The sequence below is a fragment of the Sinohyriopsis cumingii genome, chromosome 5 (genome assembly GCF_028554795.1).
Source record: "Sinohyriopsis cumingii isolate HCF-2022 chromosome 5, ASM2855479v2, whole genome shotgun sequence".
NCBI classification, from domain to species: Eukaryota; Metazoa; Mollusca; class Bivalvia; order Unionida; family Unionidae; genus Sinohyriopsis; species Sinohyriopsis cumingii.
The window spans coordinates 90,739,772-90,765,457 of NC_142965.1; the positions used below are offsets into that span (position 1 = coordinate 90,739,772).

At 34.4% G+C, this 25,686-nt stretch overlaps 1 protein-coding gene across 1 annotated transcript; it reads right to left on the bottom strand.

Annotated features, from left to right (window-relative positions):
- Positions 1–12,420: 12,420 nt before the first annotated feature.
- LOC149799742 (alpha-galactosidase MYORG-like) lies at positions 12,421–25,257 on the bottom strand. Its single transcript, XM_089959119.1, has 3 exons — positions 24,442–25,257; positions 20,535–22,349; positions 12,421–13,168 (listed from the first exon to the last, which is right to left on the bottom strand). The coding sequence occupies exons 2-3, from the start codon at positions 22,318–22,320 to the stop codon at positions 12,906–12,908; spliced, it is 2,049 nt and encodes a 682-aa protein (XP_089815245.1). The 5' UTR covers positions 22,321–22,349; positions 24,442–25,257; the 3' UTR covers positions 12,421–12,905.
- Positions 25,258–25,686: the final 429 nt, after the last annotated feature.

Here is a 25,686-nt window from a genome sequence, read left to right on the forward strand (position 1 = left end):
ATATGATCAATTCGTATCATAATACGCTCAATCTATAGCATGTGCATCGATCGGATATTAGCAAATTATTTACCGTAATACAATATCTGTAAGTCTTTTCACGCTGTTACCTCTTCATCGCATGTAAAATCAATTATCCTGTGACTCACTAGTATGTGACGCGGATAAAAACTAGGCCAACCGTTATTGTATAGAACAAAATAATCAAGATATAACTAGAAAGGCGCACTTGAGGACTGATATGGATGTAGGCGCATAATTCACAAAAATATCTTTATATTTGGGTATGGTGATGAAATAGGAATTTAAACATGACGATGCTGGTTGTATAGTCTCATTCAAGGAATAAACGTGTATATTAATGAGAAAAAAACCTTACATGAACAAAAGCATGACACGAAAAGAAATTGAAAGATAATACAGTTGCAGACAGACGAGCGTACATACACAGTGACAAGTAATGAAGATTAAGAATGTTAATCCAAGACATGATGTATCACAAATAACATGGGCTGAATGTTGTGATTGATAATCAGATTTGAATTTCATTTAAAGGAGCATGGCCTTACATACTCAGTACTAAAAAAAGACTTCAGAAATTAGTTTTCTTGTAAAAAAAAAAAGAAATTTTGACCAACAAAAAGGACATTTTTCATAGAAAGATTCCACAACAATGATGGCCTCATTTGATATATTCGGTGTATTAGCAGTGTAACGTCAAGGTCTAAAACTTGACGTGTAAATGCGGTTGTAATAATAAAGTACTATAAATAACAGTACAAAATCCTGCATGATACGGCGACTTACGGATCAATACAAGGATGTAGATATAAAGCGCGTTGTGGCTGTAGTGTTATTCATGGTTGCCATTAACGACGGAGTAAACGGTGTGAATACTGTACAGATAAATGGGAATACCAGCAGCTATCAACAGCAGAAGATACTTCATGTCCCAGATTATAGGTAATGGAATTTTTGTTTACTTAGACTTTAGTAACATGTATTATAAACACGATATTGACACCCCCACCCCCTTCGCAGTAAGGACGAGTTCAAACCAACCTTACCTGTATCATAGACATGCTGACCCCTCCACCTGTTCATATCAACCCAAATGTGCCATTTTCAGCTTGTGTCAGTACACAATAACGCTGATATAAAATATGTTTATGATCTCTCTCTCTCTCTCTCTCTCTCTCGCTATGTGTCGGCCATTTTTACCATCATGAGGGGAGGGCTTCGAACTTCTACACGTCATCATGTTTTAAAACAGTGTATGTATGTACGCATGATAGATAAATAGATAGATAGATAGATAGATAGATAGATAGATAAGTTATAGCCAGCAATCACCGAGGTGTGGGTTCGAATCCTACCCAGACAATTTCCCGTCGGCTGGCATAGTTTGTGTCCAGGCAAGACACTTCACTCACATTTCCTCGACACATGTATTTCATGTGCCAGTATGTCAGATCAGTATTAACGTTGAGACAAATTCTAAATATAAATTTTTATAAAATTAGTATAGAGTACGAAAATGTACGTAAAGAAGGCTTAATTTTGATCTTGATGAAGAAAATAAATTTTGCCACCATTTCTCACACAGGTGATAATGCGTATGTTTTGCTTACTGAGGTGATATATTTTACTTGGCCATTCAAAATAACTGCTTACTAACATGATACTTCAATCAAATTAGCTAAAGAAGGTGGTAATAATGTAAGGACGTGTCTAATCATGGGCCATATTTCATTTAAAGTGGAGCCAACACAAAGGGAAGAGTTGTTTTCGTTGGGTATGTTATACAATGTTTCGGCTCATTTAATATCTTTAACAATCGTCGATCTTCTTTTCTATTTTTCACATAACGTATCTTTCCGTCTTAATCATTTTTGAAGAGGCCCTGTAATTTCATCACATATTCAGATTGTTTCTAGTAACAGTTTCCTATTTTGTTTTTTTAGGATTCTATTACACAGTGTATTGGAATAATCAACGTAACATCACCTATCCAAGGAAACAACCAGAAATGAAAACTCCAACACGAGAACATTGAGTTAACTGTGGAAACGAAAGATGTCTCATCCGTAATGTTCTGGGTAATACTCTGAATTTCAGGGGAGTAGTTTCTGTTTACAAATAATGGGAGCTTTTGCGCCCAAAATTTCTAAATTTGATTTTATCCAGCGATCGAAAACTGCCAAATGGTTGGCTGTGTTGTTAGTTCTTTTGTTTCTGGTTCACGGGATTGCTTGTATCGCTGTTTCAACATGGATGGAAACTATGAGAGTCAGCAGTTGCCACTTTATGGCATCATACTTTGCCTCAGTGCACGTTCTTTTGGCCTATGGATGTTTTACAATCGTGCTGAGCCTATGTATTCTCTGCCTGATGCTACGCCGTCAAATTAAGGATTTATATCGTGGTTTCATCCTCAGTCTGGCTTTCGCCTTGGTGTTCGAGCTAGCTGCAGCCATTGTGGCAACAGTTCATCAAGATATAGTCCAAACCTCTGAATTCCAAAGAGAAATGGAAAAATTTAGTAATCTTGGACAGAATTCTGTAGAAGATAGTTGGGATAAATGTTGGAAATTGATTCAAGAAAAATATAAATGCTGTGGAATTACAGATTATTCAAACTGGTTAAACGTGTCTTCGCAACAAACTTCTACATATGGATCCCAAACGAACATGACGTTTGATGAGGGAGAGAATTCTTTACTTCGAAGTTGTTCATGTAACGAAAACGGGATACTTTGCCATAATGTAAAAAAATATGGCAGTATCTATCAAAGGTCATGTCTAGCTGTGACAAAAGAAAAACTTTCTTTCATCTATACTTTTATTAGGATATTTGCACCAGTATTTGCAGTATTTCAATTCCTTGCATTTGCATGGGTGAGTTTCATATTTACTAAATTGTCTACCAGCAGCGTTATAGACGTTTATGCTGTCAGGGATGATGTCAAAAATCATCCTACTGAATCGGTCGATATATAGCATACACGTTCTTTTTTATTTTATTTAATTCAGATATTGCTTTCAACACGTGTACTATTTTCTAATAGTTGTTCTATTTATCAAAATAACTTTAAAACATGGCAAATACCTTTCAAGTCTGTGTGCTGTGATTATGACATCAATGCCTACGGACGAATATGATAGCTTTGTATTTATAGGTGAAGATATTGTTTATTCGTTTCTTATCCCTCTGTCAGACCCTGATCAAGTTAAATAACAAAATGTTGCTCCTGCCCCCCCCCCCCCCAATTACAGAAAGCCTCAAGAATGGCGCCATATATATATATATATATATATATATATTCTCTTCTCCATGCATACGGAAGGTGCTTTAAAGACAACTGCTTAGCAGATTACCTCTTGTAATAAACAATCCACTCCTTCCGAACATTTATTTGCTGGATTGCTTTCAATATGACTTGCATCATAAATGCAGGATAAACTGGTAATATATGGTACCAAGAAACTCATATCCTCTAGAAGCTAAAATGTTTGAAGCATTTCCCAAGCATAATCTTTAAACTTACTGTATTTTTTTTAAATTACCAAGGAAACGTTTATATTGCTCCGCGCTCTTTTTTTGGGGGGAATGGGGAAGGGGAGGCTCTTTAACTCTCACCGCCATTTCAGCAGCCTCGGTGTTGTCGCTGCTAAAACTTCACTTTACTGCGGACTAACTGGAAGTCACTTGATAAACACAACATTCTTAGAATTATTGTTGATTGGATGACAACAATGATGCAAAACATAATTTTAAATATCCTGATGTTTTTGATGAAGCATGGTTTACTGTATATATGTGCATGAGATCTAAGGTGCTTCCTAGATAGAACTCTCGCTCATTCGTGTCCCCTTACACTTTTAATGCTACAATGTAGCATGAATACTAAAACGTGGGTAAAAAATTCTCTATCATAATTATTCCTGTATTTTGTCCTCGCGGATCTGTGCATCCTTTTCCACCAAAATTTTATTGGTAGAAAGAAAACCGACTAAAACATTTTTAAAAATCGATCCATTTTATTTGAGAAATTATTTTCCGCAAATGCCATAAAAGATTTTAAACATATTCAGGCAAATATAAATCAGTTTATTAGCGATTTTAAGGTTTATGTAGTTTGTATCTGTCCTACTCGAATATTTGTATACATTTTTAAAGTTTGCCTTTGAATATATCTTTTCACCACATTATCTGCAGATCCCCAACCCATTTCTCTTTGCGGGCTAAAATATGGATAATATGCATGATGCGCTCTCCTGCATGTCGCAAAATGCGACTAATAGAGGCAGAAGTCGTCATGGCTTAGTGGTCTGCGTACTGTACTTTCAACCAAATTGGTGCAGGTTAAAATCCTACCAGCAGATGAGCTCAAAGTCAGTCGCCGTGCTGTATCCATTGGGCAAGACACTTTACTCCAAGTGCCTCGGCACTAATAACCTACTTGTGTTGTCGTGCCAAGCCAAAATCATATATAGCCCTCAACAATTGGTCAAAAGTTGGCAAGACTCAGCAAACTGACACCGCTCTGGTGGCTGTGTGGTTAGAGCGTCCGCCTCGGATGCGGGAGGTCTCAGGTTCAAACCCGGCCGAGTCATACCTAAAACTTATAAAAATAGTACCAACAGCTGCCTCGCTTGGCCCTCAGCATTAAGAGGTTAGTGTTAGGACTGGTCAGTCTTGTGTCAGGATAAAGTGACTGGGTGGGACAAGATGCCCTTTGTCTGCAGCATAATGTCCCATGTCTGCGGATGATGCCCCAGTGCTAGACATTACTATAAACTGCCACACTTCAGTCATCGTAGCGATATGATTAAGGTGTTAAAGCTACGTTAAACACACACACACAATGACAGTCCGACGTGTCCTTTATGCTGTCAAATTTCAAATTATATCCCTTAGCCTGGCACTTCTGCAGCACAAATAGTAATTACACTAAACTTGACAGAATACAGAGCATGTCCTGAGATTTGTATATAACGATTACACCAGCAGATACCACACACTCTTATGGCAAAAAGATCAACCCTAAAGGAGCATAGCCTTAGATCAATGGCTCTAGAAAGTAAAAAAAATTCAAAAGAACTTTCAGCCCCAACGTTTAGATGATTTTAGATTTTTTAAATACAATTATATATATTAAAATATCTTTCCATGTCCCAAGCATTAAAGCTTCATCACATGGCAAAAAGTCATTTCTGACATGTCACTCCCATTGTATGAAATGCAGTGCCAAATAATTGTGTAATAACAATCAAATTTCAATTAATTTAGATCATTAATTCTATCCTGGAATGGTAAAGACTGTAATTGTAATATCAGCAAACAATAACCAATCCACCACCACAGTCTCCTGCAACAATGACAAGAACTTTTCACCTTTTGTTTCATTTTGTCCTATGTACTGTCAAGTTCAAGTATTCTAAAGTTACTTCCCCTTTTTCTTTGTAAGTAAGGCCGAACCAGCATCTCAGCACGTTTTAATTCCATCTGTGCTTCAATTTATTTTATTTTAATTTAAAGTTTAATAAACAATTTAAGTTACCTAGACTTTTAAGTTTCTTTTTTTGTTTTTATTTTTCTTAGCATGCTTTAGATAATAACATTCTCCTTCTTTATTTAACAAAACACAAAATTTAGTTTTAAATACTGCCTTTATAAAACTATATGTCACTTGCTAACATATTATGTATGAAAACCAATCACAGAGCATGTTGATTTAATGTCTTTATATTTGGTTATCATGTCGGTAAAATGTTTCTTTGAGATTGAATTGCTGTTTAATCATGCCAACTACAGATAAATATTATCTCCCCTTGCAAGTAGTTGTTGTTGTTCTAGGGTTTAATGCCATTTTTCAGCTCTCGATAGTATATACATGGCGGCCAGTATTAATGGTGGGGGAAGAATCCAGGAAATCCCTGGAAAGAACCACCAACCCTCGAGAAGCTACTGGCAAGCTTTCTCACATACCCACATTGGCCGAATCCTAGACTTGAACTTACGCAAACAGAGGTGAGATGGCAGTGATCCGTAATGGAGAGCGCTTTAGACCACTCGACCATTCAGAGCCCCCCTTGCAAGTAGAAACCATGCATTAAATATAGACCTGACATATACTCTGTAATGTCAATTTGCATTGTTAAGTTGATTATAATAATTTATAATACATAATTGCTGATTATGTCAATTTCTACCATTATCAGTTCATTGTGACAATTTATAATACATACCTGTTGATTATGTCAATTTCTACCATTATCAGTTCATTGTGACAATTTATAATACATACCTGTTGATTATGTCAATTTCTACCATTATCAGTTCATTGTGACAATTTATAATACATACATGTTGATTATGTCAATTTCTACCATTTTCAGTTCATTGTGACAATTTATAATACATACCTGTTGATTATGTCAATTTCTACCATTTTCAGTTCATTGTGACAATTTATAATACATACCTGTTGATTATGTCAATTTCTACCATTTTCAGTTCATTGTGACAATTTATAATACATACATGTTGATTATGTCAATTTCTACCATTTTCAGTTCATTATGAGAATTTACATATATGTTGATTATATCAATTTATACTGTCATGATTTCATTATGACAATGTATATTGCACATGTTAGTTATGTAAATTTTTACTTTTTTAGTTCATTATGTCAATTTATACAGTTCTGAGTTCTTTATGAAAACTTATATTACATACATGTAGATTATGTCAATTAATATTTACAAACCTTCATTATATACTTTACTAAAACGTCCATAAACAATACGAGTATGAATATAATTTTGTAAACTGGTATTGCATTTCAGCATTAACTCTTGTAAAGTATTTACTCTAAACTGTCTTACATTCAGTTATATAATCAAAAACCTATTTAGACAAGGATACTGCCATTGATTACATATATTTTAGGTATTTATCTTTTTTTTTGTATTGAAGTTTTTTTGTGCCAGTTTTAACTTAAGTCAGAGAAAGATATATAGGCAGACAAATCAACAGATGTACACACACACACACACACACGCACACACACACTGTTATATTGCTATGCAAATGTATTTCCATTGGAGATGGCAGTTTCCTGTTCTTGGTAATAAGGCAGTACTGTAGATAGGTGTCCTGCCTTTTTTGATTTTCCATTGCAAATAGGAACATGAGAGAGAGAGAGAGGGAGAGAGACAGAGAGACTCATACCTCTATGACTGTTACATGTTTTATTTCCTTCATCATTATCTTGAAGTCTTACACAGAACGGATGGGATATTATACTTTTCTCATGTTTATTTACAAAAAGGATATTTCTATCTTGAAATATTTTCAATGTAACATACTTTTGTGAAGATTATATGACATTATTAATACAGATTCACAACCAATTTCACGGCTACAAGGTAAATGATGAATGCTCTGCCAAATTATGTCAGTCGCACATGATATATTATCTTCATGCAGTCTTTATGACAAGGAAATCAAAGAAAACATAAATAATTCTAAATCTTAATTACATCATTTGATATACTTAACACCTATCAACCCATCAAAATCATTGCTGACAATGTATACATTTCATCAGTTCAAATCCATATTAATAAAAGCAAATGAAAAAACAAATGCATTTCTATATTATTAAATACTAAATATGTTTTGCTATTGGTGTTTTGGGTTTAAAGCCATTTCTCAGTGCAAGATAGAGTATACATGGCAACCAGTATATTTGGTGCATGAAAAACCTGGGAAAACCCCAGTGAAGAACCAGCAACCCATGGGAAACTATTGGCAGCATTCTCGCATACCTGGATTGGCTGAGCCAAACATTTGAACCCATGCAGACAGCTGCAATGGTGGTGATCGGTAAAGACAAGCACTTAAGACCACTCAGCCATCCATGGCCCTAAATATATTTTGTCAAACGGTACTCAAACTGGATGTACGAAAATAAAGAGTAAGGTCAACTGCCATCATTCTGTAGTGAAACATTCAAGATGATTTAACCACTAGAACTACACAATGAACACCTGAGTACATATATTACTCTATTTCATTTGAAACTGCAAAATCTTACACATTAAAATTTTAACACAGAATCATAGTGTTGTCTCCAATGCAGGTCAGATAATAATTATGTTCTGAAATTAACACAGAATGATAGCATCGTACCTATGCAGGTTAGAAAACACTTATATCATCAAATTAACAGAGAATCAGAATGTTGTAACCAATGCAAATGAGACAATGCTTATGTTATTCAATTAACACCGAATAATAATGATGTCACCTATGCAGGTGAGGCAACACTTTTATCATGAAATTAACACTGAATCATAGCATTGTCACCTGTGCAAGTAAAACAATACTTATGAAATTAACACAGAATCAAAGTGTTGTCCTATGAAGGTGAGGTAATACTTTTATCATGAAATTTACATGGAATCATGGTGTTGTCATCTATGCAAGTGAGGCAACACATTTATCATGAAATTAACATGGAATCATGGTGTTATTATCTATGCAGGTGAGGCAACACTTTTATCATGAAATTAACACTGAATCATAGCCCTGTCACCTATGCAAGTGAGACGATACTGTACTTATGAAATTAACACAGAATCATTGTTTTGTTATCTATGCAAGTAAAGCAATACTTTTATCATGAAATTAACAATGAATCATAATCCTCTCACCTATGCAAGTGAGACAATACTTAAATTAACACAAAATCATAATGATGTCACCTATGCAGGTGAGGCAACACTTTTATCATGAACTTAACACTAAATTATAGCACTGTCACCAATGCAAGTGAAACAATACTTATGTAATTAACACAGAATCATAGTGTTGTCATCTATGCAGGTGAGGTAACACTTTTATGATGATATTAACACTGAAACTTAGCAATGTCATCTATCCAAGTGAGACAACACTTACAAAATTAACACAGAATCATAGCACCATCAGCTATACAAGTGAGACTATACTTATGTTATGAAATTAACACACAATCATAACATTTGTCACCTATGCTGGTGAGACAGTACATATGTCATAAAATTAACAATGGTTTAATAAGTCTCTTGCTATCTACAGTATTTAAATGTCAAATTCAAGACTATTTTCAACTTTGTACAACAATATAATCTGGCTATTTTTTTTTAAAGTTCTCTTTTGTTCGCGACTTAGTTAACATTTAAATTACAAATATATGACATCAAATGAAACTAAACATTTTTAATCGTGCAAATTATATTATAGATATACCTCATTTTTGTGCATATTCATCATGAGAACAAGTTTTAATATATCAAACCTTCATGCCAAATGCATTCTGCAAAAGTTCACCTTTATAATCATTGCAATGTCATTCAGAGACAAGCAACCTTTCATGATTGATCCAAATGCTTTAAATCCTTTACTAAATTTATAAAATCAAAACTTTCATAAAAATGTATTATCTCAGAACCTCCATAATCTACTTCTGATCCTCACATCGTTTCACAGCCTCACAGTCTGCCATTTTGTGGTTCACAAATTCACAATCTTTCATACCTAGTTCATATATCCCATACCCAGATCATATCCTAACTGTCTCACATACCAGCTGTTCAGCCTTAGATCTTCCAAAAGATAATTTACAGCTTTAAAATCTATACTCAGTATCAGAGTATCGTATACCTGCTACAGTCTTAATTCTTCCAATAACCAGTAACCTATACTGGGTTTACAGCCTCTTAAGATGAGATAAGATTTATTTATTGTCAGCATGATTTAAAACAACAATTCAATATAAGCTCTCATGAACCATTTACTGACAGGAGATAAAAAACAATAAATACATTAAACCAAACATGATTTGCCAGACATAAAACATATACATAGATGCAATTGGCCAAAACACTTTGTGCATACATACTATTTAAGTAAGCAAAGCATTTTAAAAAGACTGTAATTAAAAGTGAATTTAGTATTTAGGTAACTAATACTACAGAATGAAAAAAGGCTAGGCTAATTAAAATTATAGTTTAAAATAAAAATTTAAATTAAAAGCAAAAGTACCAATTTAGAACTAAAAGTATCCTGAAAAGCTGATTTGCCTTACTTAGAGCTAACAGCAGGGCTCTTGATAGTCCATAGGAAAGGACAGTAAAACAAAACAGTAGCACAAGTATTAGTTGCCTTCATCATGGCAGGAGAGTGTGGAGAGTTATTATTTGCAGATGTTACATTAAAGATTTACTGTTCAAGGATTCAATTAATGACATAAATAAAAACAAAATTTGATCATTCTCTAAAGTAATTTGCTAGTAGCCGCATATATTAAGGATCTTTATGCCATATGTTGAGGTTTTAATTCTTGGGACATCTCAAATGTATGCCATATGTTGAGGTTTTAATTCTTGGGACATCTCAAATTTTTGCCATATGTTGAGGTTTTAATTCTTGGAACATCTCAAATTTATGCCATATGCTGAGGTTTTAATTCTTGGGACATCTCAAATTTATGCCATATGTTGAGATTTTAATTCTTGGGACATGTCAAATTTATGCTATAGGTTGAGATTTTAATTCTTGGGACATTTATAATATTTTAGTATCTAAAATTTTATTTATTTTGTTTAAAACAATCAAATCACTCAAACATTTGAAAGCACATGTATTCAGACTTAAAAATTTGTTTAGAGCCATAGACCTAAGACTGTACACCTTCAAAGTTTGTATTTTTGCCTGAAGAGTTTGTGATAATTGCTTTTGTAATAGCCATACACAAATCATTGAACATGCTCTTATAATTTTTGTTAAAATTTAGAAGTGTTTAATGTCAGTGCATAAATGCCAGGCAAAGAAGCAGATGGTGAAACTGGAAAAGATAAATGTAAGCTTGTCAGTTTGTTAAGTCGAGATAACTATTGACAAACATTTGTGTGTAAGAGGAGACTTTATTAACATGATGTTCTTCTGCAGTTTATCTCTGAAAATCAGTCAAGTGTGAGCTGTAGTGCCATATAGTAATTAGTATATTTACAAAGCATTTAATTAGCACCTGTGCTTCAAGAAATAGTTTTAATATAGTTACATGTGGCAATTTCAAATATCCTTTAAAGTCAAGGGCACTAAGAACCATGCAGAAACCACTAACTCTGAATGGTCACCATAAATCCTACCAGTACCACTCAATAAATCTTGATTTGACACATTAGCACCATATCATGACTTATTCAATGGAAATGGAAGACATTTTGTGACCACCCATCAATAGTCAGTGGTCTTCATCATGGCCCTCAAGTTTTCTCCATCATACAGCTATTTGAAACCACCTCTTGAACCACACTTAAACAATCTTTAATTTTTATTGTACAACCAACATTAGATTCTGACAAACCTTGTGTGCAGAGTCCTAAAGAGTCTGACAAACGTTGTGCTCTGAGTCCAACAAAGCCTGACAAACCTTGTCCTCAGAGTCCAATAGAGCCTTACAAACCCTGCTCTCAGAGTCCAATAGCTGTCTGACAAACCTTGTGCTCAGAGTCCGACAAAGTCTGACAATCCTTGTGCTCAGAGTCCAACTGAGTCTGACAAACCATGTCTCAGAGTCCAATAGAGTCTGACAAGCCTTGTGCTCAGAGTCCAATAGAGTCTTGTGCTCAGGGTCCAATTAGAGTCAGACAAAACCTTGTGCTCCAAGTTTTGGTTCAGGGCTTCCAAATGTCAGAGCTGGATAGCCCTGTGGGTTAGAACATGCATTTCACTATAATGTGAATCCAGATATCATGCAGTAGTGCTATGAAGCCCAGGACCAAATGTAACCATTCTATGTAATTGCTTTATCAAATGCAAGTCAATATATAACTATCATACTTGAATTGGTCTATCAAACAACAATGTATAACCATTCTATGTAATTGCTTTATCAAATGCAAGTCAATATATAACTATCATACTTGAATTGGTCTATCAAACAACAATGTATAACCATTCTATGTAATTGCTTTATCAAATGCAAGTCAATATATAACTATCATACTTGAATTGGTCTATCAAACAACAATGTATAACCATTCTATGTAATTGCTTTATCAAATGCAAGTCAATATATAACTATCATACTTGAATTGGTCTATCAAACAACAATGTATAACCATTCTATGTAATTGCTTTATCAAATGCAAGTCAATATATAACTATCATACTTCAACTGGTCTATCAAACAACAATGTATAACCATTGTAGTGGAATCAATCAAACGCAAGGCAATATGTGTTGAAAGAAAAACATACAAAGCTCAATATTCTTATTCTTTCCTTTTTAATATATTAGCTTTTCCCAAACCTGACATGCATACATTCAGGCATCAGATTTTCTATTATTTCTGCTGTTTCAGTACATTATGCCATTGTACATGTATTACAAACAGAAGGATGCATCTCAACATGGTAGTTGTGGTCCATATCTGCCAGTCATGAGTGGAGACTCATTTCAGTGAGAACATCATTATATGCAAGATGCCAGTATAGTGGGAATAATTGAAAGCTGACAAATAGCTGTGTCGTAGAAAGGAAGTTAATTAAGTCTCGTCACAAAATCACATCAATGACACATGATTCTTGTCATAATAAAGGAAAGATGCAACTTAAAGCACAAATATATAGTTCTACAGCTTTTTTAAAACAAAGGAGAACAAATATTATCTAATCCATTGCAAATATAGTCCTACAGATAGGAGTTTCATATAAAAGTGCATTCCCTGAGCTGAATAGAAGCTGGACTATCCAATTCATTTTCGTCTCATTCTAAATATGACTAGTGTGATGTCTCTTTCACCATACAATATTACAAAATTCTTTTACTGACAAGTTATACTTGTTCATAATCTCTTGAAGGTAGCAACTTGACTTAGCTCTACTCTATAATTCCTGAGCCATATTCCCTCCACTAAAGGCCCCAGGGTCTCATGATGCAACTCATCCTCCCAGCGCCCTGGTGGTAGATAAATGTCTCTCATCCTTGCCTCTTTTTCCAGAATAGGGGCCACAAGAAGTCTGTCACCAACAAGGAATTCTGAATCTGTTTCTAAGGCAACTGGGTCTTCTGGAAACAACCACCACAATGGTCGAATCAAGGGAGCACCTGAAATAATCAAGCATTTGTAACATTAATTTTGAATGTTCTCTCTCTTGGCTACCACTTGGCTACCACTAATTGAACAAATCGAAGATCCTGGATGGAACAGTGGATGGCCCATTTGCTAAGATACTCTGCAGATCTAGGCTTGATACCAAGATTCAGCCTGTACAATGGTCAACCGTCACAGATTTTGTCAGTGCTATTTATTTAAAAAGAAACTTTTACGTCCAAGATCACCTTACCAACCACTTCTGGTGTCAAGAATGTCATTCGGCACTAAATCTAACTAACATCCACACATAGGCAGGTCAATAAAAACAAAAGTCTAACATATGAATAAATTCTTGAATAAGTACATTTTAGATCTTTAAAACTTGGTAAATATGTAAAAATAATTTAAATTAATTCAATTTTCAAAATTGGATATAAACGCTGATGGCAAAACATAAAGAGCAATTAACAGTTACTTTAATAAATCTTATTTGTTGAAAGGTTGTGAATTGTGAACATGAAAGATTTTAATCTCATTAAGCTTCAAAATTCTTATTCAAATAATAAAATAATTTATCATAAATGTGTTTATTAACATAAAGTCTTGTCACATCAATGTTATTCTTAGTTTACTAACAAACAAAATTTATGTAAATCAAGAATAAAAACTAACTTTTTGAAAAGGCACATAATAATAATAATAATAATGAGGACTTAGTACCGTGCCTAATCTTTAGAAGCTGTTAATGCTTTACAATATGTGTATTAGATAACAAATAAATACATATACAACAATAACATTACAAAAACAAAAAATATGAAATTACAAAACAACATGCTTCAAAATCTAAGGAAGTAAACAGTATTCAAAAAAAAAAAATTCAGACACAGACCCAGGGCTGGTGACAATAAAAAAAAATCACATGCCCTGACTCAAATTTCACCAATCCAGACTACATTTAAATGCCTCTGTCCAGTGTGGGTGGTAATGCTTTATCAAGTTGAACAACACAAATCAACTATGCAAAACACAAGCATGATCTTATTGCTGTATATCAATCAATCTATTTCATGGCTAAAATCATAACGAAAAGCATGGGCCAATAAACTAATCAGAATGTTCAATTCAGCATGTTGAGTATGTTTCACACTACGGACTCACACAGTCCCCTATTTCGACAGACATGGTACATGCAGAAATGAATGCTGCATGTGCCAAGAATTAAATGTCCCCCACCCTATTTTTTGCTGGCCAGGAATTCTGAAACATTGTTTTTGCTTGCTTTGCTTCCTAAACTGCCTCTAAACATTAATCTCAATTGAAACTGAAATAATCATGCTTTCCGTTATATATCTATATATATGGGGTAAAATCCGACTTCAAAGAAACATTGCCCTAGTTCAAAAACTTGTCAATAATTTATAATACAGATGTCTTAAGCATTTTTATTCAAGACAATGATATGATTTTGTTTGCCTACACACATCTAGTATATGGTTGATTTACATATATTAGGTTCTTCCACCTCGTGATCTTCGTTACCTATGCAAATGAACACAACGGATTCACCCACTGCAGTCTTCAAATGCACCAGCTATCATGAGCCAATTAAATAAACCATGCCATGGTGGTTTAATAGTGGTTTATAACTGACCTCTTAGCCTTTTAACTGCCTTTATTTAAACTGCCCGAAGGATAATCTTACATCAGCTCCTTCTCGTGGGTTGGTGGTTCTTTCCGGGGGTTTTCCCAGGTTCTTCCTCCACCATTAATACTGGCTGCCATGTATAGCCTATTGTGTGCTGAAAAATGGTGTTAAACCCTACAACAACAACAACAGCTCCAATCATGACCACTTGCCGTTTATACATGCACGTGTAACAGGCAGATACTCATAGGTTTCAGAAATGCTTTATCATGCATATTTGGATGCAATTTTTTATCTGCGACACAAAAAAATCACTTAGGCGGGAGTCCTCTGTATGCATGTAGTAGGTGGGTGGCAAAATTCAAAGACTTGGCAGACTTAGTTTATCCACCTGCATAGTGGGAAAATGTGTTGGTCAGTTAGGTGTGCTGATATATACAATGACAGAATTCAGTGGCTGACAAACCCACTGATAAGCATGTTAAAGAGTGTATCGATAGAACGTGATACAATAGCTTGGCAGCAAGTTCAAAAACTGTGACCGGCTCCTGGTTGGGAAAATGTGCTGATATTTACAGTGATTAAATTTAGAGGCAGAAAGACCCAGAGATCTACATGTAGTTATTTATAAAAGTACATAAAATAAACAACTTCATTATTGTATTCAGTTACGAGTGTAGCTGAACAAGTCCTGGTAGTACATGTGACCTCAAAATGAAGACATGTTGAGACTTAGACAAAATGCCATTTGCGAAGTTCTGTAAGTATTTTCGGGTCAAATGACACATTGATGAAGAGTGTAATGACGTTCGAAATGAGGTTAAAGTTGCTAGAACTGAGAGTTCTGATAGGACATTAGTCAATGCCACTTGCACTATTGGTTTTGGAAAAAGCACCGATAAATACTTAGAAACACGTAGTAATTCACGACATATATGCAACAATAATGATTTTATTTGCACCTCCCGCACAATGTAATATTTTGATTCAATCACCTATAATATATGAGTGTGTATAGTAATAATTTTGTACATTTTATTCAAATCTTAAATGTAACCATTAAAGGAATATATATATATATATATATATATATATATATATATATATATATATATATTATAATAATAATAATAATAATGAGGACTTTATATAGCGCCTGATCTTTAGAAGCTCTAAGTACTTTACAACATTAGACAACACCTGTAAGATAAAAAACATAATGACATGATTGCAAAAACAAAAACCATGAAATTAGAAAACATTAAAAAAACATGCTGAGAATATTTAAGGTAGGAAACCTTATTCAGTCTTTAAATTTGTTCTTGCAGTCGAAATAAGTGAGTGTTGAGTGCCCTCTTGAATGTGATCACTCTGTCTTTGTGTCTAATTTCAGTGGGCAATTCATTCCACGCAGCTGGGCCCTGGTATGCAAAAGAACGCTGTCCTTATGACTTTGTTTTCATAGTGGGAATAATGAGTATACGATTGCCAGAAGAGGAGCATAAGTATCTTGCTGGTGTGTACACATGGGTGAGGTCGGATAGGTATGTTAGACTAGAGTCCAACCGTGAAACGTAGCACAGAGAACAAATTCTGTGTTTGATTCTGTATCAAATGGATAGCCAGTGTAGGGTACAAAGCAGAGGGGAGGTGTGCTCTGATCGTGGTACTCTAAGTATGATCCGAGCAGCTGTGTTTTTAACTTTTTGAAGTTTCTGGAGCAGATATTGAGATGAACCAGACAGAATTGAGTTACAATAGTCCAGTTTTGAAAGTACCAATGAACACACAAGTGTTTTAGTGGCATCAACTGAAAGATATTTGCGAATAGAGCTGATGCATTTCAGCTCAAGATATGCAGCCTTGCATATGTTCATGACATGTTTGTGTAATGTGAGAGTACTGTCCAGAGTAACATCTAGGTTTTGTACTGATTGTGTGAATTTAATGTTCGTGTTGCTGATATTTATTGTTTGAGGTAAAGGATGTGAATGAGAAAGTCTTTGTGTTGTGATCAGAGTGGCCTCAGTTTTATCATCATTCATCTGCAGCTTGTTACATGTCATCCATGATTTCACATCAGAAATGCACCTCTCTACACCTTGGATGGTAGCATCAACTTCAGTTGGGTGACTAGATTTGTATATTTGCATGTCATCAGCGTACAATTGGTGAGACACTGGATGATGATCTATGACACTTGAAAGCGATCGAGTGTACAGAATCAAGAAAACAGGTCCAAGAACAGACCCCTGTGGAACACCACAACATAGATCAACTGGGCTGGAGTGTATTCCATTTGCAGATACAATTTGTGTTCTGTTGACCAAGTAGGACTTGAACCACAGTAAGGCTGTATCATGAGTGCCAAATACATGCTGGAGATGGTGAAGTAATATATCATGGTCTATTGTGTCAAATGCTGCAGACAAATCAAGGAGGGTGAGGACTGTAATCTTTCCGCTTACCAATGCAGAGAGAATGTCATTAACTACTTTTAGAAGAGTAGTTTCAGTACTGTGGCAAGGGCAATATGCAGATTGTACATTGCTAAAAAGACTGTTTGAATTTAGATGAGATACAAGCTGGGATAGAACAACGTTTTCTAAGATTTCTGATATGAATGGGAGATTAGAAACTGGGCGGTAGTTCTTTAAATCGTTAAGGTCTAGTGTAGGTTTCTTTATCAGAGGCTTTACAATGGCAGTTTTGAAAAATTATGGGAATTCCCCAGATGAGAGAGAGGTATTAATAACATCAGTTAGTGAAGGCAATACTGGATCTAAGCACTCAAGCAGCAGTGATGTTGGAATTGGATCAAGTTCACATGACTGGTGCACTCTTCATCAGGATTGTATGTATGAAATCCATTGAGACAGGTTCAAATGCTGCTAACGGTTGCTCCTCAAATTCTGTATCCCAACTGTATAGTGACAACGAGTCAAATGAAATTGTGGTGTCAAGCTTAGTGTTGTTCCGATTATCAATTATAATCGATCATCAGCTGGTTGAGCAAACCAATAAGATAATCGATTGTGAAACTCCATAATCGATTATGTTTAAAGGGAGACTACTTTTTAGTTGTATGCAAAGCACAAAGGTTAGTAAAACTCCCAGCCACTAAAGTTGACCTGAAATTTATTAATTCCCTTCACAACTACAAACATAAAACCATATGATATTTCATAGGTGCAAAATTTCATAATTAGGAACATATAGCCATTATTACATGATTAAGTTGTGAAATAGTTGAGTTAATAAATTTAAACACATTTTGATGATTTGTTTCAGTTTTAAATGCAACATTATTTGTAGTATTTGTAAACAATGACAAACAAGAAAACCATGTCCTTCTACACTTAAAATTATGGACACATCACATATAAATGAAAGGATTTTGGGGGATTGTAGCAGTATTTCAGTTGCATATGACTTATCTGCCATAAAAGTTGCGTTCATTTAACAAAGATGTAGAACAAAAATAACACACAACACAATAGACAAAAATGTAATATTACTGTCAGGTTAAAGTATACATGTCATTAAAAGAGATTACTCCTGTACATTTACTAACATCTTGAACTATTGACCAAAGATATAACTGAATAACAAACAAAGATTAAAATTTGCACTTAGTAACCGATTATCAGTTGGTTAAGTGGAACCGATTATCGATTTTGAATTTCTGACCGATTCTCATCGCTAGTCATGCTTATCTCTAATGGTTTGTACTTTGTCACGGAAGAAATTTGCAAACATGTCCGGAATATACTGTTTCCTTTTCAGTTAGTTTTTGTGTGTAAAATGCAAATCATTTTTAGGGTGGCTGTCATAATTAGGGACAGCAGTTTTTGTACTGATGATTCCATCAGTGCGTGTATACAATTATACTTTGCAAACAAATGTAATTGTATATTTCTTTTAATTAAGGAAATGTATTTTCCACGTAGTTTAAATATGACCAACCAGTGCTGCTCTTTTCAACACCATAACTCTAATGAACATAATGCATTCTTATATGGTTTAAACTGTCATTTAAAATTATGATTTATTTGTAAAACTAATATTGAAATAAACATAAATTTTCTCTCCACTTTTCTTAACTTTGTTACCAATTTAAACATCAGAATCAGAAAAGGGTAATAATATCACTAATGCGAAATACAAAATAAATTTTAAAAAATACCATGAAAAATTAACAAACAAAAACAAATATTGATACATTTCTTATTTAAATATATGGAGTATATATGCAAACTTTCTAGAATCTGTATGCATAATATCACGTCAAATAACCAGTGTAATTTTATGTGCTAAGCAAAAAATAAGAAATAGTCACTTTCTCCATACATCCCTCTCTATATGTTAAAACATGATCACATATAAGAATACTATATTGACATTTAATTGGGGGCAGTTCCTTTGTAATTATTATCTCAAAATATTCATGGTATATGTATCGGTGATTAAATGCATGCAATTTGTGTATTGTACTGTTCTATAAAGATTCATCAAATTTGATCATAAAATTTTAAAGTCTGCAGGCTTAACCACCACTGCAATTAAATATTGGAATGCACATCTATATTCAGATGAACAAATGTAGCACCGAGTACATGGTTTTCAGTAAGTACAATAACAAAGAAAAGATCACTGATCGCCATAACACAGATTCTCCCTGTCCAAAAGCAGGCAGCTGGCTAATTTTAGAAACTGATATTACTGCAAGTAAAAAGTACGAGGGCCATTGTAAAGGAGTGTGTGATGCCTGGCTTACTGTTTGGAATAAGACCTTTCCTTTGGTTGACAAAACTGACAAAATTCAGTCATACTCTCATGGACAAACAAGAGCTTAATGTCAGTGTTATAAAGAATGTGGAAATTAAACGTGGTGGCAACCAATAGTTCTTCTAATATGCAAGGTTCGCATTTTCTGGGAGGGGACCGCAACTTTTGCTGGTGGGACTCCAATTTTTACCAAAATGGGAGTCATGGACTCCTAGTTTTAAAATCCTAGTGAGACCTCTGGATACTAAAGTGGTTGTATTTTGTTCTATTATCAAAGACTACTTAAAACTGTATTTTTCTAAACAAGACTATGTGAGAGATTTTGGGAGTAAAAGTTGTGCTTTTAGCATGACATGCTATGTTATGGCAGGTCAACATCTTGAAAATAAATTGCTGCATTTCATCAGTGCAATCAAAGCTTATACTGGTAAATTAAAGTTTTAAACCAAGCCTGATAGGCTCCTCACTTAGAATACAGGAGAGGCCCGGTATGAAATTAGAGAGACCATGGGTGTTGGGCTATCAGATTATTTGAGAACTGTTAAGTCTTATGTTTGTTCTTAACATAATGTTCATCTACTAATGCAAATTTCCTCACAGCAAGGACAGAAATAAAAAACCACATCAGAAACAAACTGCGATTAACATAAAATATATACAAAGCTGTTTACCTTTTCCCATGAGTTCACCATTTTTTGTGTAGTACTATTTTCAGTGGGGTACTATTTTTTATTGATTTAATGGTTTTCATTACTCATTAATCTAAAGATCCAAAAACAGTGATTTATCAATGGAACATTTAACCAGTCTAAATCCTCAAAATGAATTGCTCATAAATATCAATTTCGGCTAAACCATGAAAACTAATACCCTGAAAAATAAACAAATTCATAGAAAAATAAGTTCTATCTTTCAAGCTAAAGATAAAAAAATCATTATACCTGTTTCTACTACATCCTTTGAAGCAGCAAGAAGGATTGGTGTAACAATGTCTTGATGAATTTTCACAAAGTCTCGAGCAATATCAACTGTTTCTTGATCATATTGCCAGGGAACAAAGGAAAACTGCATAGCTGGAAGATAAGCTGAAATCTGCATCCATCGAATAAATAATTCTTTGCTTGGCAAGACGGTCTGAGCGAAAGGTCTTAATGGGTCTTCTCCGTAACCATTCCCGCCTATCATATCTGGCAAAATATATGGATATCCCAGGATTCCAAGTGTAAGAACTACTGGGATGATTGTTTTTAATCCATTATCATAATTCCATTTTGAATCTTTGTCCCCCATTCGAAGAAATATTGGATATTTCTGTGTACCAAAACCACAACGAACTTCGATCATAGATCCCATGGTGCTGACAGCTTCAACATACTTCCTTGCATAAGTACCTGGGTTTATCCATGGAATTTTGGGCATGTATGCTGATGGTAAAAATGAAACCTCTCCTGCATCAAACTTAAAAGAATCAACTCCATAAATATCTTTCATTTTATTCAAACGCATTAAATACCAATTCACTGCATCCTCATTGGAAACATCAAGAACGGCTGCATTGCCTTGCCACCATTTTGCAAGAGCTGGCACTTTTCTATCAAGGTCCATTAACCAGTAACCTTTCTCAAGGCCGTGCTGGAATGATGGAGAGCCTAAATTGGCAAAAGGAGTGACCCAAACTGTCACCCTAAACCCTTTACTCTTCAAATCCTTTATCATTGATTTTGCATCGGGAAACTTCTCTTCTGTGAAATCAAATTCACCATAATGAGTAGAGAACATATCATCTATCTCTATCTGTGAATTACTAAACCCATGCTCCACAATTTCTTCACTAAATTTCAGCACTTTTTCTTGAGACACACTGACTTTATATCTTGCCCAGGTGGACCATATAGGCGATTTAACCATTCGAACATCAGGTAATCCACCAGGTCTGTGAAATTTAGTCTTTAGAAAATAAGTATGGATCTCTTTTATGTCAAGCCCTTTGCAAAATTTAATTTTCAGCTCTGGCTTTTCATTTCTAAGGTTGAAATATGGTGGTACAAACTTTGAGCTAAAACAAATCTGGTTAGAACCTGATTCATTAAAACTGACAAATAAAGGAATATCTTCTTCTATATATATTCCTATGCCTTTAGAATTAATCCAATATCTTTCCAGGACATTTCCAAATACTATGTTGGAAGGGTAAAGATCGTAAGGCACATATGCTTGCTTTGGCAGTTGAATATTTGATATCGGCCATGTCTGGTCATGAAGTTCTGCTCCACCATACCATCTATACATCTCCAGATTAATACAGGCTTCTGGAACAAAATCAAAACTTGCAGATGACAAAATTACATTTCTACAAATTATTCCAATTTTGTCTTCATGAGGATTTGAAACTGTCAGTCTTCCAGTTCTGGTCCATTCTGAACACATTTGAATATTGTCTTGTTTGTCTTGACAGGTTTGGCCTTCTCCATGCATCATTTTGTTAGTAAATGATCCCGACAAAAATGATCCTTCAGAATTGCTAAGTATGAAACTGCCATCATCTGATACATATTGAAATCCAGGTAACGTAACTTTGCTAGGGTTTGTGCTATAAGAAATTTTAGAGATCCAAAACAGGACAAAATAAAATGTGACAAAAATAAGCATCGTACAAAGTACTATGTTTCCAGTCTTCCACTGGTGTCCTCTGAAGATTAAGTTCAAAACTTTCTGGAAATTTTTCATTTAATTCCACTGTCAAGTTGAAGTCCAATCTGGAAAGGAAAGACTCGGTTTGTACTGTATAAAATAGGCATTACATATAATAATAAGAAAATAATAATAATAATAAAAATAATAACACTAATGCTGATGATAAGTATTATTATAATCATATTAATACATATACTAATTAATATCAATGAATGTGACTTAGATAAAAATATTATAGCGTTTCTTACTACAAGACCAGTATTCTTTCCTTATTTATGTGTGTGTGTGTGTCTCTGTGTGTGTCTGTGTGATTTGAATTTTTAACTTAGCTTTAAAAAAAATTCAGTCATATCACTACAATGTCTGCAGTGTGGCCGTTTATAGTGGTGTGTAACTCTGGGGCATCATGCCATAGACATGTCGCACCTAGGCTGACCAGTCCGAACACTAGCGTCTTAATGCTTAACACCTAACAAGGCATCTGTTAGTACCATTTTTTTAATAACACTCTGGTATGGCTCAGCCGTGGTTCAAACCCATGATCTCCCACATCCAAGGTGGACACTCTAACCACTTTGCAACCGGAGCAGTTTCCTTGTTTATTGAAGGATATCTATCTTTGTAACAATCACAGTTGAAAATGATGTGATCACTGCATTATTGCATCATCAACTTGTTACCTCATTATGTCACACTGCTATGAAATCGGGTAGAGAATGGATATAGTGTGAGATGACACGACTACAAATTCCGTTTATGCTTAAAAATTAAAAATAAATGTATTTATAAAATTTTGTAAAGTGATATTCTCAATGGAATGTAGTTATGTTTGAAATTATTACAGATTTATGGCCTTCGATTCAATGACTTTTCCTAAGTGATCTCAATAATCATGCCATACTGAAAAAATTCCCTAATCAACTAATCAAAATACACATTTTTTGATGTACCTGATAAAATGAATCTATGATTTTTAACTTGTGTAATTTTAAGGATTTTAAAAGAAATTACTCTACTATTTATGTAAGAGTAGTTCGTGACTGGGTATTTTCAGTACTTCTTTGTGTAATGATTCTCCCATGAAGATATTAAACTAAGTGCATTCCTGAATAAATACAGACCAAGTATAAACATGTTAAAAGTTTTTAATTGCTTGGATCTCTTAATTGTGCCAAAAAATACAATTTTCAAGAGCTAAGTACTCAAAAGCACAGCATCAGAAATCATCTCTAATTACAAAATTTAAGACAACAAATCTATTGAAAATGGACTTGTTCATTTAGGTTTTCTTCAAAGTATCATAATTAACCTGGTACAATGTGCACTCAGACCTGCCATCAAATAATATGACAGAAGATTATGATCTCCAAAGTTTGATTGAAAATACCCCACTTTTCAGGTTCGGTGAATGTAAAAGGTCCCAATGCACCCTCCTTCATGTTATACCAAGTGAATAATGGGAGACAACCTGTTTGTTTTGGGATGCACCCTGTGATGATATCCTACATGAGAAGACTTTGAAGTTTTTTGAAAGTGTGTTATTTGTACTGAAAAACCTTAAACTTGTAATTTATGGATTTCATCTTTAAGACTTTACTATTTTCCCACCCTTTAATGCTTGTATTATAGTCAAGAAAGTGCTAATATGTTTTAAAAACTTGTATATAGAAATTGCATGAAATTATTAACAGAGAAATTATATAATTCATACTTTAATTTGGCCAAATAAAATCAGAAATCAAGATATCTGCTGAAAAGTATTGATGAATTTTCTTATTTATTACATATAATAATAATTATTATTATTTATATTATTATTATTATTATTATTATTATTAACCGTAGCATATATTTATCATTAAATATAACATGTTACATTAAAGTGGGTCATGATGTTACGGGAAGGCTGCAATACACTGCAGTGTATTAAATGATCAGCAGTGACTAGGGTTACCATACATCCTCTTTTACCCCAGACATGTCCTCCATTTCAATCCTCAACTATTTACACATATACTGATACACTGTGGAGTGTCCTCTTTTTCAATGTTCAAACACTGATGGTTAATCTGACATATAGGTGCTCGACGCATGCTTTATATTTAAAAAAGCAATAATCTGAAGAAAAAATAATATACCGAGTTACAAAATTACCTCATATTACCACCATGAGCCGTTCTGACATAGGACCCTGTCTATCATACTATAAATGAGACAAGGTAAGTAAATTCGTACGTTTCGGAGCCCGTAACATCAGTTTGCTGCAACTCATGAAAGCCGATTATGGCTTGATGAATAGAAAAATACCTCAGGAGTAAAACAAGACATAGATTATTGGCGTGTGCCTTCAAAGACGGTAATAGCAGTAGGGAATCGAGGGTCATGGGTGGAACAGTCTTTGGAAGTTACTTACGTTGTCTCTTTTACAGTGTGAAAGACAGGGCCCTGTGTCAGATCCGGTATTGGCTGTAACCTGATACTATTTTGTCACTGGCCTTGACTCTTTTTTTTTTTTTTTTTTTTTCCTTTAGGTCATTGGGGGTTTCTTTTAACATCAAGCTCGCGTCGAACATCTGTGATCTGACATTGTAATAGATCGGTGTGCAAAGCTGGCCAGATGGACAAAACCCCTGGCCTTAAAGGCAAACGGCTGGGTGGATAGAGATATTGATAGCTGATAATATACAGTTTAAATGTATGCATAAATAATGACACGGTCATATTGCAATATCTAACTAAAGATACAAATACCCAGCCTGGTACCCCTTCAGGAGACCTCAGTAAAACCCCACCCCACCTTATTTTCCGCGGTTGATTAGCTGGGGGAACATCGACATAACAACTCAACAGATTCATTATTGTGATTTTTAAGATACTTTTTTCCTTTATTTTAAACTCTTTATAATCAGCAAGTAAAACGTAAACACTGGATTCAGTCCCAGTATCCATTCACCTTGACTGCTTGCAACGGTACTGTTTACAATAAAAGAGCGCTAGAAGGAACGTAACTCTTTCGAAACTAATGCTGCTTCGTTCGTACCAATTGCACATCTTTATTCGTCGCTCAAATTATTTTACGGAAACTTTTGAAATACTTTATTTAGAAATATACCATTACAATACCCGATGTCTTTCACATATAATAATAATAATAATAATAATAATAATAATAAAAGTGATCATTCAGTTAGGTACATGGGTCAAGCTTATTGTAGAAATCTGTAGATTGGGATAGAAAAATGCATATTGACTTTGCTGCATTACTTGTTCATGGGATTATATACATGGGCGTCTGCAATAATTTTTCTGGTTATTTGTTAATGAGATTAAATTCATGGGCGTCTGCATGAATTTTTCTGGTGGGTGGGTACAGAAAGGAGCAAATTCAAATTCGTAAGG